General features: G+C 36.2%; 2 protein-coding genes across 2 annotated transcripts; both read left to right on the top strand.

Moving 5' to 3' along the window:
* Nucleotides 1-436: 436 nt before the first annotated feature.
* LOC104226705 (purple acid phosphatase 2) lies at nucleotides 437-4,825 on the top strand. Its single transcript, XM_009778739.2, has 9 exons — nucleotides 437-713; nucleotides 1,329-1,529; nucleotides 1,668-1,779; nucleotides 2,350-2,579; nucleotides 3,315-3,453; nucleotides 3,849-4,069; nucleotides 4,201-4,322; nucleotides 4,418-4,601; nucleotides 4,705-4,825. Exons 1-9 carry the CDS (start codon nucleotides 525-527, stop codon nucleotides 4,720-4,722), a joined length of 1,416 nt encoding a protein of 471 aa, XP_009777041.1. The 5' UTR covers nucleotides 437-524; the 3' UTR covers nucleotides 4,723-4,825.
* A 2,653-nt stretch (nucleotides 4,826-7,478) lies between these two features.
* Nucleotides 7,479-15,535, top strand: LOC104226706 (uncharacterized). Its single transcript, XM_009778741.2, has 12 exons — nucleotides 7,479-7,908; nucleotides 8,243-8,352; nucleotides 9,517-9,586; nucleotides 9,929-10,085; nucleotides 10,167-10,304; nucleotides 12,122-12,261; nucleotides 12,662-12,709; nucleotides 13,773-13,883; nucleotides 13,973-14,154; nucleotides 14,247-14,368; nucleotides 15,027-15,103; nucleotides 15,181-15,535. Exons 1-12 carry the CDS (start codon nucleotides 7,699-7,701, stop codon nucleotides 15,289-15,291), a joined length of 1,476 nt encoding a protein of 491 aa, XP_009777043.1. The 5' UTR covers nucleotides 7,479-7,698; the 3' UTR covers nucleotides 15,292-15,535.
* Nucleotides 15,536-15,554: the final 19 nt, after the last annotated feature.

Here is a 15,554-nt window from a genome sequence, read left to right as displayed (position 1 = left end):
CCCTAGATTTATAGAATCATTTTGTATGGCTGGAACCTCTCTTGGTTTAAGATGATCCGCCTCGTGCGGAGGGCACAAGCACAAGCACATTATTTCAAACGACGTATCTAATGTGATATACACCGAATTTCTCGTTAGTTGAGAAGTCAACTCAATTTATTGTAGCTTAGGAATTACTATATATATATATGATCATACTGTTTCTTCATTCTTTTTCTGGTTTTCCTCTCAATTTATTGTCGTTTATGAATTACTATATATATCATCATAGTTTTTCTTCATTATTTTTCTGGTTTTCCCACTCGTTTACATGTGAAATCTCAGATAAACCCCAATCCAAATGTCGATTGTCGACTACTTAAATCGTTGACTTGATACTTATCGTACAAAATCAGAATATTCCCCGTAATTCTAGACGTATATCCTTCGAATACTGGTATCTAAAAATACTCCTTGGATACATATATATATATATATATATACGACCTCCTATAATGTGAAAGTTGTGTTTTTGGTGTGCAAAAATGGGTGTGTCAAAAATGGAGTTTTTCGGGCGTTGCATCGTTCTTGTTCTGGGTTTACTTCTCAACGAGTCACTTTTATGCAATGGTGGAGTTACCAGTAGTTTTATTAGGAAAGTTGAGAAGACAGTCGATATGCCTCTTGATAGTGATGTCTTCCGTGCCCCTCCTGGTTACAATGCGCCTCAACAGGTATGTTTAAAGTGACGGTCGTTTTCTATTTTCGATATGTTTTTTTTTTTCAGTTAAAGATTTTAACGAACACCTTTGCTGCATTATAGAGCTTTTAACGAACATCTTTGATGCATTATAGAGCTTGCTATGAAGTGTTAATTTTTTTATGTATATCTTGATGCACTTTTCACTTTTGATTTTCTGTTTAATTTAATGGGATTCACTGTTCCCTTTTTACTTTATGATTTTGTTAATGGGCTAGAGGGGCCAGAAGAAAAGTAGATATCTTTGCTAGACAAAAACGTAGTGGATATTTTTGGGACAGAGGAGGCTGATCCACAATTTAAAATTGATAGGTTTCAACCTTAAAGTTGTTAGCAATGAACTCATTGTACTCTTGAAATTGAAATTACTCAAAATTGAATATTTTGTCAAAATATTAGTAGTTTTTCACATAAAAATAAGTGTAGAAAATACTGAGTTCATATTAACCCATTGGACAAATGATGCAACCGCCTCTGCTCTCGGATAGTGTACAAAGTTTTATCAGGTGTATCAAGTTCTGTTTATGCTTGTCTCATTCATGGAATTTGGTTTATTTGCTAATTGATTCTGTTTGGGGTTTTGTATAAGGTTCACATAACACAAGGAGATCATGAGGGAAAGGCCGTAATTGTTTCATGGGTGACTATGGATGAACCTGGTTCAAGTACAGTCCTATATTGGAGTGAGAAAAGCAAGCAAAAGAATACGGCCAAGGGAAAGGTTACAACCTACAAATTTTATAACTACACTTCTGGTTACATCCATCACTCCACTATTAGGCATTTGGAGGTGAACATTCATTCTTCCCTTCCTTTTTATTATTTCTGGGGATAATTTTGGCTCCTTGCTCATTGTTATTCATGGTAAACTATTTAACCCTCTGAGATTATGTTGAAACTTACAATGGATGTAATATTTCTTTTGCAGTTCAATACCAAATACTACTATAAGATTGGGGTTGGGCACACGGCGCGAACCTTCTGGTTTGTAACTCCTCCACCAGTCGGGCCTGATGTACCCTATACATTTGGTCTTATAGGTAACAATTTCAACCAAATCATTGCTGTTGGAACTTCTTAGAGCTTGCTTAGGTTATATTACCCAAGCTTTGAGGTTTCATTTATACTATAATAAAGACAGAGGCGGATCCAGGATTTAAATTATATGGGTTCAATTTTAATATTTTTCACATTGAACCCATTATAATATGGGTTCATATCTACTATTTTTGCAATTTTAGTAAATTTTTACATACAAATTTTGACTCCGCATAGAAAGTTATGGGCATGTTGATATACTATTTACAATATAATCTAGACCCTGCATCTAAGCTTTGAGAGATAACGTACTCTCTAGTTAATTGTGTGAAACAGCATATTCACAGCATATTTCTGAAAGGGAGGAGTGTTATCATTTGCATGTAGCATAAACATTGTTACATGGACGTCATACATACAATATACTTCTCCTTAAGTGCAAATCTTGAACGCAGCACAATGCAAACTTCTTTGCATACTTACAAAGGAAAAGGAAAATAATAGATAAAAAACATTGATGTTGTTGTTAGCATTTGTGTTCCATTTCTCAGTCGACCTGCATTTCATTACAGGGGATCTTGGTCAGAGTTTCGACTCAAACAAGACACTCACACATTATGAATTAAATCCAATCAAGGGACAAGCAGTGTTGTTTGTAGGTGACCTATCTTATGCTGATAACTATCCTAATCATGATAATGTAAGATGGGATACATGGGGAAGATTTGTAGAGAGAAGTACTGCTTATCAACCTTGGATTTGGACTGCAGGAAATCATGAGATAGATTTTGCTCCTGAAATTGTAAGTGATACTGAACTAGTTCTCTTCCTGCTTAAATTGACTTCTAGTATATTTCATGGATGCTTTGAGCTATTATTTTCAGCTAGATGTAAATTTTTACTGACGGCAAACTGCAAAATATTAGCTCATTCTGGACCTTCATCCCATTAAACAGAAACTGTGTGTTAACACACTCTTGTTTAAGTGGATGAACCGAAAGAATATTTAGTTGCTCGAATTCAACAGTCTTCACAATAATTAGTTTATCTTAGCTCAGCCAGAGATTCTGCTCTCTACTGCTAGTTTGAGTATATTGAGTATGTTGAACCTGGCATCTCTGTCTACAACAGCAGCAACAACATACCCAGTATTATCCCACACTGTGGGGTCTGGAGAGAATAGTGTGTACACAGACCTTACCCCTACCTTGTGAGGATAGAGAGGTTGTTTCCAATTTGGCATCTCTGTCTGTTCAACAAAAAAATAAGAGAGAAAAGACATTTGCTCAGCTTTGCAAAAGAAATGGCATGAGATTCATCTCGCATGCAACATTACAAAATATTCAGAGTGACTAATAATGAGCAAGCATCCACACCTTAGAGGACCGATATGGTTATATAGTTAATTAATTGAGCTCCGGAGCAAAAAAGACTGTTTGTGCTTTTCCATTCTTCTAATGTTATACTTTTTGATGTCCTAGATTTTAGATAGTTTTGTACTGGAATTTTGATGAATACATCCTAATACTGCCTGCAGGGGGAAACAAAGCCTTTCAAGCCCTACACTCATCGGTATCATGTTCCATATAGAGCATCAAACAGTACATCTCCCTTGTGGTATTCAGTCAAGCGAGCTTCAGCATATATCATCGTTTTATCCTCATATTCTGCATATGGTAAGGATATGGCATTCTTTGAGTAATACGAGATTCAATTATGCACTGGTGTTTGCTCTTTCTTTCTCTCTCCTTTAGCATGGACATAGAAGTATTCGACCAGAAAAAATGATCAACAGTCTGCTGCTTTTCCAGTTCTTGAAGAATGTCCTCTTCTAACATGCATCTTAAGAGACAAGAGTAGCTTTAGTATAGTATCAAATTTCAGTCAAGAGTCATAATGGCATTTTATTGATGTCTAACTTTTGTTCACATCCACCATGCTTCCCAATAATATGTGAGTGCATTTTCTTGGTCTCTGATAAAGATTATTCAGGAGAGGCAATTACTTTGAAAGTTCAGGACCATTGATTTGTCTATTTTCTCTAAGTTCCTTTTCTCTTTCCAATTATTAGGTAAATACACTCCTCAATACAAATGGCTTGAGGAAGAGCTACCAAAAGTTAACAGGACCGAGACTCCATGGCTGATTGTTCTAGTACATTCTCCATGGTATAACAGCTACAACTATCACTACATGGAAGGGGAAACCATGAGAGTAATGTATGAACCATGGTTTGTAAAGTACAAAGTGGATATTGTTTTTGCAGGTCATGTTCATGCTTATGAGCGAACGGTATGCACAAATCACAGAGTTCTTTTTTCTTTTCATTTGATCTTTAAACATCTCACCGAGTTCGATGTAGCTGCAGTGAGAATCGTAGTGGCAATTCTTATAAAAAGATCTAATTTTCTATTGTATTTCAGGAACGGATATCTAATGTGGCCTACAACGTTGTCAATGGAGAATGCACTCCTATTCGTGATCAGTCTGCCCCAATTTATGTAACTATCGGAGATGGAGGAAATTTGGAAGGCCTCGCCACCAAGTAAGATTAATCCAATTCTAGAAATTTGTTGTATCTTTTGAACTTGTGCTTGTGTCAGAGAACTAATAATCAGATATCTTCTATTCTAATTTCAGCATGACAGAGCCACAACCAGCTTACTCTGCGTTCCGAGAGGCCAGTTTTGGACATGCCACTCTTGCTATCAAGAATAGAACTCATGCTTATTATAGTTGGCACCGTAATCAGGACGGATATGCTGTGGAAGCTGATAAGATATGGGTTAACAATCGTATTTGGAATCCAGTTGATGAGTCCATGGTAACCAAATCGTGATGATATACAAGAGATTTTCTTTCATTTTCCTCGTCAGCATTGTGTAATTGATGCCTTGGTCTGTAACGAATAAATTTCGTCATTTCAGGCTCTTGCTGTTTCATAATGTGTACAATGTCCATCCTGGGATGTGGGAGAGGCCTTATGAGGAAAACAAAATAATGTCGTAAAAGAAAATTGAAGGATTTATATTACTTCATAGTTACTCACTTCTCCAAACGTGAATGTGGTTGAGGAGGTCAAATTTGAGTTGCAAACGTAATTCTAAGCCTTGCACTTGCGGATGTGTTTCTAAATGAGACATACAGAGGCAAAGCAAGCTGTTGTGTGCACAGTTTCCATATGTAGCTGGTCACATAGAATGTGTTAATAAAACATATCTGTAAGGTAGAAAAGGCAATATCAGGGTACTAAGTGACAAAATTATCCATTCATTCTTGCATGAAATCCAAGTAGTCCTTCACGTTATACTACAAGCTACAATATAATTGCCTATTTCCCCTTTACATTGTTAGCATCTAAAAGTTATTGTCAACCAATAGTTCAAAGATGTCGAAACAAAAACTAAACTTTTTGGCTATCTTCTCAACATCTGAACTTGTCAATTCTGGTCAACGTCCAGAGAAATGGTCAAAAAGGAAAATTGAATTTATTTGAAATGACACCAGATAGCCGCTTTAAGTGGCTGTTATTTAGGAATTAGCTCATGTGTCATGAATTTTAATTTTCTAGTTTTTTTTTCGGGACACAAATGTCCTGAATTGTCATGAAATTAAAATTTTTAGTCAAAATTCTCAAGTAAGTACTCCCTCCGGTCCAAAATAAGTGATTTTTTAGCTGTTTTCGCACAGATTAAAAAATTCATCTTTTAATATTAATTAACAATAAAATTGACCATACTAACCTTTACTATCTCTTCACATAAACATTCCTAACACATACTCCAACACTATTAACTCTAAGGGCAACGTAGGAAAAAATAATTAATTCATTCTTGAAATCTGGAAAAATCTCTTATTTTGAACCACAAAAAAAGGCCAAAAAATCACTTATTTTGGACCAGAGGAATACTAGCTAATCCTAAACAGAAGCCCTAAGAATAGTTGTTTGTGCACTTCCCCAAGAAATTGGTTGGATTTGATTTTAAGTTGTATTGGAAGAATTAGTTTTGAAAGTAATGAAAATTAAAACTATTATTGAAGTTCTAAAACCTCGTAAATGGTTTTAGATGATTGCAATTTAAGGAAAATTGAAGAAGGAAGGAAAGTAAAGGATGGAGATGCAATTTTTAGGAAAAAATTTGGTATTCGAAACCCCTTTCTTTTTGTCTTGCAACTCCCCAAATGTTATTGCAATTGTTCGACTTAAATTCCTTTTTCTAGATTTGGAACGTCGCATCAGTATTTTAAAAGGCGGAGCGTTTTAATTACTATTAGGCGAGGAGCACGTCCCGAGGCATGGGGTGTAGGTCTTATAGATCTTTAAATTTATTAATTTATAAATTAATAAAACAACATAACAACATAAAAATATAGGAAGTATATTACAAGTTTAAGAAAATTACAAATAATTAAAAAAGCTCATGAAAAATAAAATTTCTAGCATGTTTTTATCGGCATAAACAATCAATAATAATAATTTTACTACGAAATAAAAATCAATTATAATGTCTTAAATTTCAAATATAAAAAAATCAAAATATCTAACTTGTTATTACTTGTTATCGGTACCTCATTCATATTCGTTGTTGCTATCTTCGATTTAGTTTTCTAATTATTTATCTTGCTATTACTTGCTATTATGGCTTCTTTCACCTTCTTTAGCCGAGGGTCTATCGGAAACAGTCTCTCTGCCCTTCCAGAATAGGGGTAAGGCTGCGTACATCTTACCCTCCCTAAATCCCACGTGTAGAATTATACTGAGTGGATGTTGTTGTTGTATTCTATCTTCCTAAAAGTAAATAATAAATAAACTTTACCAGTGTTGTAATTAGAATATTACTCCTTTTGCTATTATCAAACTTTCATTAATTTTTTTCTTTTTGCCATAAATAAAGTCGAGCTTGCCACTTTTACACATAAAATTTAAAAAGAACACTCTTAATTTCAGCATTCTAAATGACCAAGAAGGCCCATTTCCTCCGATAACAAGTGAAGATATAAATTTTGGCTATCTATTTTAGATATTCACCTTCACGTTGTTCTCAATTATTAAATCTGCAATATTATGACTCGTCATTTAATTAAGTTACTCTCAATCTTCATATTCCTATAAATGAATAAAACTTTAATCATTCATTCGTTAAAGAGTTTTGAAGGTCAATAGTGCTAAGTAGGATATTTGACGCACGATTTGAGTAATAATTGTTGGGCGGGTCTCGAGTGTTGGGCATTAGCCGTGTTTAGGGCGCACAGTTGGGCGCTTGAGGCGTAAGCTTCATAAAACTAAGCCCCACGCGTGAGTCTCAGGGCATTTTGATAGTGCTCCGTTCCAGAGCGAGTCCCGAAAAAGCTTTTTAAAACAACGGGACAACTAATCTTTTTTTTGGGGGGGGGGGGGGGGTTGGGGGGGTTTTGGTTCAACCCTCAAAACTTTGTACATGCGTGAGTTAATAAAAGATTGAAACATTTGAATACCTCAGGGGTGTAAATGAGATTTTGGGACAAGTAAAACGACTTATTCGCAATAGTATTTGGAAGGCAACAAAGAACTGAAATATTGTAGGAAGAATATGATAAGAACATAAAATAAGGGTGTTTTTTCGTTAATAATTTTAGAAACTTGGGGAGAAAGCGGTAATAACAAAAGGAGAAGGGAGTTGTTCGTTACAAACTCAAAAATTTATAAGATGCACCGTCAACAAAAAATGGCGCAGTTGACGGACACTGGTAATTGCACATGCGAAACGAGATCCTCGATTCACCATTTCACCTCATCAGTCTTCACAATTTCACATTATCACAACTCCAGTTTCATCCATCATCTGATTTTTTTTTTCAAAAACGCTTCCTCCACGATCTGATTGCCGGAGGAGGCGATATTATTTTTTGGATGAAGAAGAGTTCACCTGAATTTCCCCGAAATGGCGGAACCGACAATTTCGAAACGCTCGCCTGAAGATCATGATAATGAGCTGAAGGAGAATATTGAGAAGAAAAAGGACTCAACTGCAAATCCTGAGTTCTTCAGTTGTATGCTTCAGCCATCTCCTGCCAATTCGGATCCTAATTACATTGCAATTCGCCGATTCCTTCTTCATCGCAAAGCCGAATCCGGTGTACTTCGTCGCAAGGTGCGGTTATTTCACGCGTTTTCACTAATACATGATTATATTTAACTGCAACATCGCTGTGAGCATGATCTGATTTCACTACAAATGGATACATACTTATTGTACGTATTTATATTTTTATGCGCATATTTGCTTCTTTTTTTGTATTCAGAAAAAAATATTACGTATATCTCATTGCTTCTATACATTTATTCAGTTTATCATAGTTCAAATTACTTTTTATGGTTTAGGTGTAAAACGAGATGCATTTCATTGAACACTTGGATAGTAGGATCTATTTATTTGTTGCAATTAGTGAAGAAGTAACCTGATTGGACTTTAATGCTTGTTGAAGGACTGGAGATGCAATGGAAAAGGATACGTGGCTTATCGAAATTATATTAGTAGGCCAAGGAATTGGGAGAACTTGCAAATACCAAGCCGCTCGAGCACCCCAGGGAACAGGTGGTTGAGATCTATCTTCATTTCCTCTAGTAGATTGCAATCTCAAGTGCTTAGGGCGCATGATTAAGACTCGTATTTGGTTGTTTACTTAATAATTATTATATTTTGTGTAAATTTCATTTGTTGTGTTAAATGACTAGGAATACTGTTGAGAGGTTGAGTTTCGGAAACTTAAGCTTGCTAGTAAGAATTACTCGGTTGACTTAAATGTCCGCTGCTTTGAGAACTCCACAGATCTGTATTTTGGACGTCTTTTCAACAATACTTAGCAAGCAGTGGCTTTTGAAACTAGAAATAGTAAGAAACATCATATGAAGCTTCAAATGGAATAATACCATCATATGAAGCCTAGAGTTTTTCACTTGAATTCCATGTAAAGGTACCTGGACAGATTGGAAGGGGAACCTTGGTGCAACGATAAAGTTATCTCCGTGTGACCAATAGGTCACGGCTTCAAGCCGTGTAAGCAGCCACTATTGCTTGCTTTAGAGTTTAGAGTAGTCTATCTACATCACACCCCTTGGGATGCGGCCCTTCTCCCGACCTTGCGTGAACGCAGAATGTTTTGTGCACTGGGCTGCGCTTTTATACCTGTACAGATTAGCAAAATTTGGAAAAAGTTTCAAATTCAGTCTTTACGTACACGGGCTATACTTCAATTCAGCTGTCTCTAGAAAACCGATAAAATTTCATGTTTGCCTTATACAAGGGCTTGCGCAGAAGTCTGACAATAATATGATGACGTTGCTTCTTAATCTGGAACTGTCAGACTATGAATTTATCACTGTACAGGAGGGGACCAAGAATGTGTTTTTTATTTGCTTGAAGTACTGGTTATTAATAAATTTTCAGCTCTTTAGGCAATAATATGATGACGTTGCTTATAAGAGCATGAGATGCTGGGAGAATAATCCTTTTTATATGCCTATTATTTTTTATGTGCCCATTACTGATTGTGGAGGGACGCAACATGATTTATTTATCTTCTGTTGCATGTACCTTCTACTGCTTTTGAGTTATTTTGACATCATGGAACTTTGGGGAATGTAAAGCTTTTCCAACATGAAGCATTTTATTTATTTATTTTATCTTTTTTATGTCATTTGTTGAAGTTCGTACTGCATACAATCTGACATCAGGATAATTTACTGGTTGATGCATCAGTGGGCGATGGATGCCTTCACCAAGTCCAGTTTCCCAGTTGCTTGAGTCGGATAGCTGGAATTCTTTCAAGGTATGTGCAGCTTTTGGTTATCTATGACTAATCTTTTTTCATACTTTTTACTTTAGCCTATGCATGCAGCTATTTATGAGGAATATTTGACTATCCATGACATGTCATCGAACTAGTGTTTGGATGATAGATTGTGTTGACGCCCTATGAATTAAGTTTGAAGGGTTGATAAGGTTAGTGCCAAATGAATTGGTCGAGTCTAGGTCCAACACCAACCATATGCGAAGTGATCTTGGCGTGCGACTCAACTAGAAGATCGGAAGAGTTTCTTTCTGGACATTATAGTTGCATGACAAATGAGAATTCTCTTAGCACACCTTTCACCACCTCATGTTTATGCAGGATTTACGGAGTCCCAGCCAAGCAAGTCAAGCATTGAGCCGGACTACTAGTTACAGTTCAAATGCGAGTGATACTGATGATCGGCCACGTAGAAGGTCGGAACCTGCATATTCCTTTGTTGGGATGCATTGCATTTTTGACCAATGCAAGGCCATGGGTAATTATTTTGCAAAGCAGAATCAGTCGGTCTCTTTCTTCATCAAGCTGTATTACTAACTTAACTAATCTAATTTTTTAGTTACGGTTATAAAGTTTGGGCATATGAGTTCTGATCTACTTGCATATGGAGCATCAGATGGCAGTTTGACAGTGTGCAATGTCTCCATGCCCCCTTCAGTCATTAAGCAGTTAATAGGGCATTCAAAAGATGTCACAGGTTGGATTAACTGGTATTGATTCTGCAGTCTTGTCTTTAACTTCTTATTCATATATCGGAGTTGTTTGACTTGTACTTTTCCTTTGTTAAATGTGTTAGAAATAGTGGCTTAAATTTGTAGCCATAGTCTTATTTAAGTCGCAATCAGCGTGAGATGTCAATGTTGTCAAATGCAAAAAGTGTAGAAAAGCATCAAAATCTAATGGTGTTTTAAACTGAAAGCTCAATTCAGGTCTTTAGCGAAAGAAGTGCTGTAGAACTAATATTAGGAGAATTTTAAAAAATGTAACTGGTGAAGTATTGGTATCAAACCATGTGGAAGAATTCAACAACTCTCATAGATCTTTGATTAGATGCAAATGTTAAGTTACTAATTCAGTATAGTGCCTATGTTTTCATAATCCAAATCTCTAATTTCCTATTTTTAATCCATAACTTATCCATTCAGTATGTTTCCGTATGAGTACTAATCATTTTGATGGCTTTATTTATTGTTTAGTTCTATCTTACAAGATAGAGTCATGAGTTCCTGAAATCAACTAAAAATTTTCAATGATTCTTGGTTTGCTAGTTTTTGCTAAGGTGCACGTCCTTCACCATCGTTGAAGCACCACCTAAGCAATGTGAAGCTTAGCGCTGCTCTGCTTCACACTTCAAGTCTCAATCACACCTTTGACACTATTCATTGTCCATGATTGTCATTGGAGTAGTTTCTTCTTTTCCCTACAAGAGTTAGGGGTATGGGAATGGAGAAATGAGTCTTCCAGTATTGGTTGTATTAAGTTGGTAGAAGCATAGACAAGATTTAACACACAAAAAACAATAGTAAAAGTTCTGAACATTAACCAAGTCCAGAATTCTCAGTTGACATTTGCAATGTCCAAATGGAAATGGTTTAGTAGACCTTATGTCTTCTGTCCTTGTGATTTTTTTCCTCCCATTCAACTGATTAGCATTTGATTCAAAACCTTGAAACCTTGAAACGAGGACACTGTGAGTCATGGGAGTTGTTTAATACCTATCCTTCCCAATATGAGTGGGAGCATTTGACTGGATATGGACACAGAGTTTAAGGAAGAAAAGAAGGCTTTTGACACAATAAATTTGTAGAAAATACCAAAGTATGCTTAATACCAAAATGGAGAGAGTAGGTGTTAGCACCTGCAGTAGTTGTTTCTATACCACTGTGATTTTTAATAGCATGGTCTCTTTTGCGATGCCTTTGTCGGACTTTTCAAGGTCGACCTAGTACTTTCAAGAACAGGTTATTCTATGTTTTTTTGTTTCCATCATTTTTCTTTAGTTTTTCGTTAAATTCATTTTTAAAATTTCTTCTTTTATTGGTTGAAAGTTAAAAGCATAAAATTGTCCCTCAATCATTTTGAATTCTTATCCATTTTGGATGGTATTATTGATGTTTTGGCATTAGCACTGCTGATTCTGCTCCTATTGGTATTGTGGTGGCGAATATCAGAGTTTTGCCTTATTTATTTTATTGTATTCTTTATAAGGTGGAGTATTGCCTTATGTAGGAGCCAAAGCCCAATGAACCCAATCACCAAATATATGGAGAGTGAAAACATGTTGAGGCTGTTTTAGTTCCTGTCCCAATTTATTGATGGTCTAAACTGAGTATCCAGAAAGCCAAAAACCACACTATTGTTCTCTTATGGAGTTTTACTATTAATGTGGTTAACATGCCTTTTGGTGACTCAAATTGCAAGTCTGTTCCTCAGTCAAGGGCGATGTAATGCTAGCTAAGCTTTATATATGTTTACCATGTTACTGTTATCATTTTCAAATCTGTCCTTTTCCAGATTTTGACTTTTCAACAAACAATCAGTACATTGCATCGTCTTCAATGGATAAAACTGTCAGAGTATGGGATATTTCTAGAGGACTTTGCATTAGGGTGATATATGGAGTCTCTTCACAGCTTTGCATTCGATTTCATCCTGTAAGTGGACAAAGATGTACTTTTTGATTTTGGTAAACATTTTCTGCAACCACCAGAGTAGACTTTCCTGAATGACATTCTTGATAGGTTTTTGAAAGACATGCTTGCATGCAAATTTCTTGTGTTATTGTGGATGAGTGTTTGCATGTGTGTCCACCTCAGTTCGTGCTTGGCAGTAACACTAGACCCATCTACGTCTTTCTTGACTCCATGTGCTTTTCAGTTTTTTTCTTTTTCTATTATATTTTGCAATTGTTATTCCATCGGTAGACTGTATGACTTGTTGTATCAAAGCACCTTTAAAATTTTCTTTTTTTTACAGCTGGCTTGGCATTTATATGCATTTAAACAACTGACTAAAATTGATTCTTTCTCTGTTGCTTTTTCTCTTCTTTTACAGGTGAACAATAACTTTCTTTCTGCTGGCAATGCAAAGAAAGAAATAAATGTAATTATCCTTTCTGTTTTGCTGAACGCATATTAATTGTTTAGATTTTACTCTATAGATATACTGTACTTATCCATGTTAGATTTATTTGCTTTAATTAAGGGAATACTTCTTCATGCGTGTACGATAAATATTTTTTTATAAGGAAAAACTAATAGCTAAGGGCACACGATAAACATTTATCTAACCTCCAAAGAAAGAGAATAGAGCAACGAAAGGAGGAAAGGATATTTCATGTGCACAATCATCATGATTAGATGATTTGAGAGAGATTATGTTTCTGAAACACAATGCATTAAGATACAATTGTTTTCCATCCCCGGGGTGTTGGCTGAGTTGTTGAGGCATAGAAGTAATAATCTGGAGATCTTAGGTTCGAGTCCATCACAACAGTGCCCGAGCCATGCTGTGCAGGTTGATCTGGCATTTGTGCTTGTGGGCTCTAGTGGTTAAGGTGGACGCAAGCTGACGAGGACACGACTGTCTAAAATGAAGATACAATAGTTCTTTCATGAAGCAGCACAAAACAAGCAGTTCACATCGAACTGAAAGTGAACAGATGAAACCTGCTGATTATTAAGAGTCAGATGAAATGTGGCAGTCATTGACTTGAATCCTCACTGGAGTATCATAAGTTGTTAAACAGTTTCTGAGAAGCACATAAATCACATGGTGGTTTACACAATGAAGCAAAGATTGACCATAAGCTTGTATTTTATGAACCAAGAAAACGTACAATTTTATTCAGGCTGACATTCTAACCTACTAAAGTATTTCTTTTGCTTCTAAATTAGGATTTGGATATTGTGTGCTTGAAAAGTAGGTTACTTCATACTTACACCCCTGAAGAAACCGTGTCAGTGGACTCATACGCATGTTCAATTATTCCTGTATATATTTGTTTCGCCAAATAGAATATGTCACAGCCTTCATGTATAGACTCATACACATGTTCAATTATCCCTGTATATATTTGTTTCGCCATATAGAATATGTCACAGCCTTCATTTCACTCTTTATTTTCTCACCTCATCAAGCACTAAACCTTTAAACTAACATTCAGGTGTTCAATTTTAGCACTGGGAGAACAGTGAATAAAATTGTCGTCGATGGTGAAGTCACTGCCATGGACCATGACCACACTGGTCAGCTTATTTTCTGCGGTGATGGTCAGGTTGCCTGCTTTGTGCCTATTCTTCTTTCATTACAGTTTCTGGTCCTCTCTGTGCCAAGTCTTACTATTTTCAGCTTCATTATCTACAGGGATCTATTTACACAGTTAGTATGAACTCCCATACAGGTGTGCTATCTCGAACTCATCGGAACAGAAGTAGCAGCAAGCATAGATCTGTTGTTACAACTGTTCAGTACAGGACATTTTCTCTGCTGGCACGAGGCCCTGTCTTGCTGGCTTTTACTCATGATGGAAGTTTGTCTTTTTTCAGGTCAAACTGAAATATTTTTGTCTCTTGTTTTGGTTTATCTTTCTTCTGAATTTTTTTCTCAAGTCACATTGAAGTGTATTATGGGCTTGCAGCGTCTCTTTGGAGATGAAAGGTTATTTGACACTTAGGTGCTCACTGAAACTGGCTCCACGGCTACACAGCATTCGTGCTTCTTTCTGTCCTTTACTTTCCCTTGAAAAGGGAGAGTACATAGGTATGTATCGGATTTGTTAATAAAAAAATTTAATCTCTTTAAAAGCTGTCTCCAATTTGTAAACCTCTGCTTTCCTTTTTTCCCCTCTTGAGGTCCTAAAACTGTAGTCTGTTTGGCTAGCCAATTTGGAAAGTCGTTTTCTCGTGGAGAGATTTGTTTTGGTACAAATCCCTAGTTTTGTTGACTTTAATTTCTAATCTTTCCACTTACTAATTTAGTTTACCATCAAGAAGATACTCAAAATAAAGAAGAAAATAGCAAGAGGAGTTTACTATAAGAGGAAAAGAAATTCCTAGGTACCCAGCTTATTTAAGAATTCTCAAGCAGATAGCATACAATAAATCCTTCGCAAGGTAGGAGTAAGGTCTACGTACACTCTATCCCCCGGGACCCCCGACCCTACTTTGTGGGATTACACAGGGTTTGTTGTTGTATAACATACAAGAAGTAAGTTCTAAAAACTTTGTCTGAGTTTTCCTACGTGCATCTTACTTTTTGGAGAAAGAAAGTTCCAATGAGTTTATAAATTGTGTTTCACTTCTTTGGGGTGCTATGGTAACATTTGTGTTCCCCGAAGCTTTCATGGATGTAAACAAGTTTTCGGTCTCTGCTATTTATGAATTTCTCCCAACTGATTTATCTGTTCTAACAATTGAAGTTGCTGGAAGTGAAGATGCAAATGTTTACTTCTATGATTTAACTCGGCCAAGGAATACATGTGTTAACAAGCTTCAGGTATATAAAAGTGTGGAGCAAATTTCAGTCTCCTCTCACAAGGAAAAAGGAACTAACACACTAAGGTATGACTGCAGGGTCATGGCTATCCGGTCATAGGTATTGCATGGAATCATGGAGAGAACTTGTTAGCTTCCTCTGATTTTGGCGGTACAGTCATAGTATGGAAGAGAGCAAAAACAGCTTAATACCAAAGTGCTCTGTACAGATGAGAGCTAAAAGCAGTTTGCAAGCAACTTATCTGTTTGGTTTTGGTGTGGAATTTGTGAGAATTGTAATTGTTACACAGCCATATCAGTGTAGCTAACTGAAAGTTTATCAGGAGAAGTTCCGACTGCTTCCACTGACTTTGTACAATGGGTATATCTGTATGTCAGTGAGTTGGAAGGAATTACATGGCTTTTTTTCAGTCAGAAACGACCTTTCAGTGCATATGTCAAATGCTTCCCCA

This window comes from Nicotiana sylvestris, chromosome 1 (genome assembly GCF_000393655.2).
Source record: "Nicotiana sylvestris chromosome 1, ASM39365v2, whole genome shotgun sequence".
Taxonomy (NCBI): domain Eukaryota; kingdom Viridiplantae; phylum Streptophyta; class Magnoliopsida; order Solanales; family Solanaceae; genus Nicotiana; species Nicotiana sylvestris.
This window is presented reverse-complemented; position numbering and strand designations above follow the sequence as displayed.

What these genes read in the sequence shown, in the direction of transcription:
- LOC104226706 (XM_009778741.2), top strand. Translation starts at nt 7,699, where the DNA reads ATGGCGGAACCGACAATTTCGAAACGCTCGCCTGAAGATCATGATAAT. An exon ending in CCGGTGTACTTCGTCGCAAG is followed by an intron (nt 7,909 to 8,242) that starts GTGCGGTTATTT and finishes TGCTTGTTGAAG; the next exon opens with GACTGGAGATGCAATGGAAA. An exon ending in ATAGCTGGAATTCTTTCAAG is followed by an intron (nt 9,587 to 9,928) that starts GTATGTGCAGCT and finishes ATGTTTATGCAG; the next exon opens with GATTTACGGAGTCCCAGCCA.
- LOC104226705 (XM_009778739.2), top strand. Translation starts at nt 525, where the DNA reads ATGGGTGTGTCAAAAATGGAGTTTTTCGGGCGTTGCATCGTTCTTGTT. An exon ending in CCACTATTAGGCATTTGGAG is followed by an intron (nt 1,530 to 1,667) that starts GTGAACATTCAT and finishes TTTCTTTTGCAG; the next exon opens with TTCAATACCAAATACTACTA. An exon ending in CTATACATTTGGTCTTATAG is followed by an intron (nt 1,780 to 2,349) that starts GTAACAATTTCA and finishes ATTTCATTACAG; the next exon opens with GGGATCTTGGTCAGAGTTTC.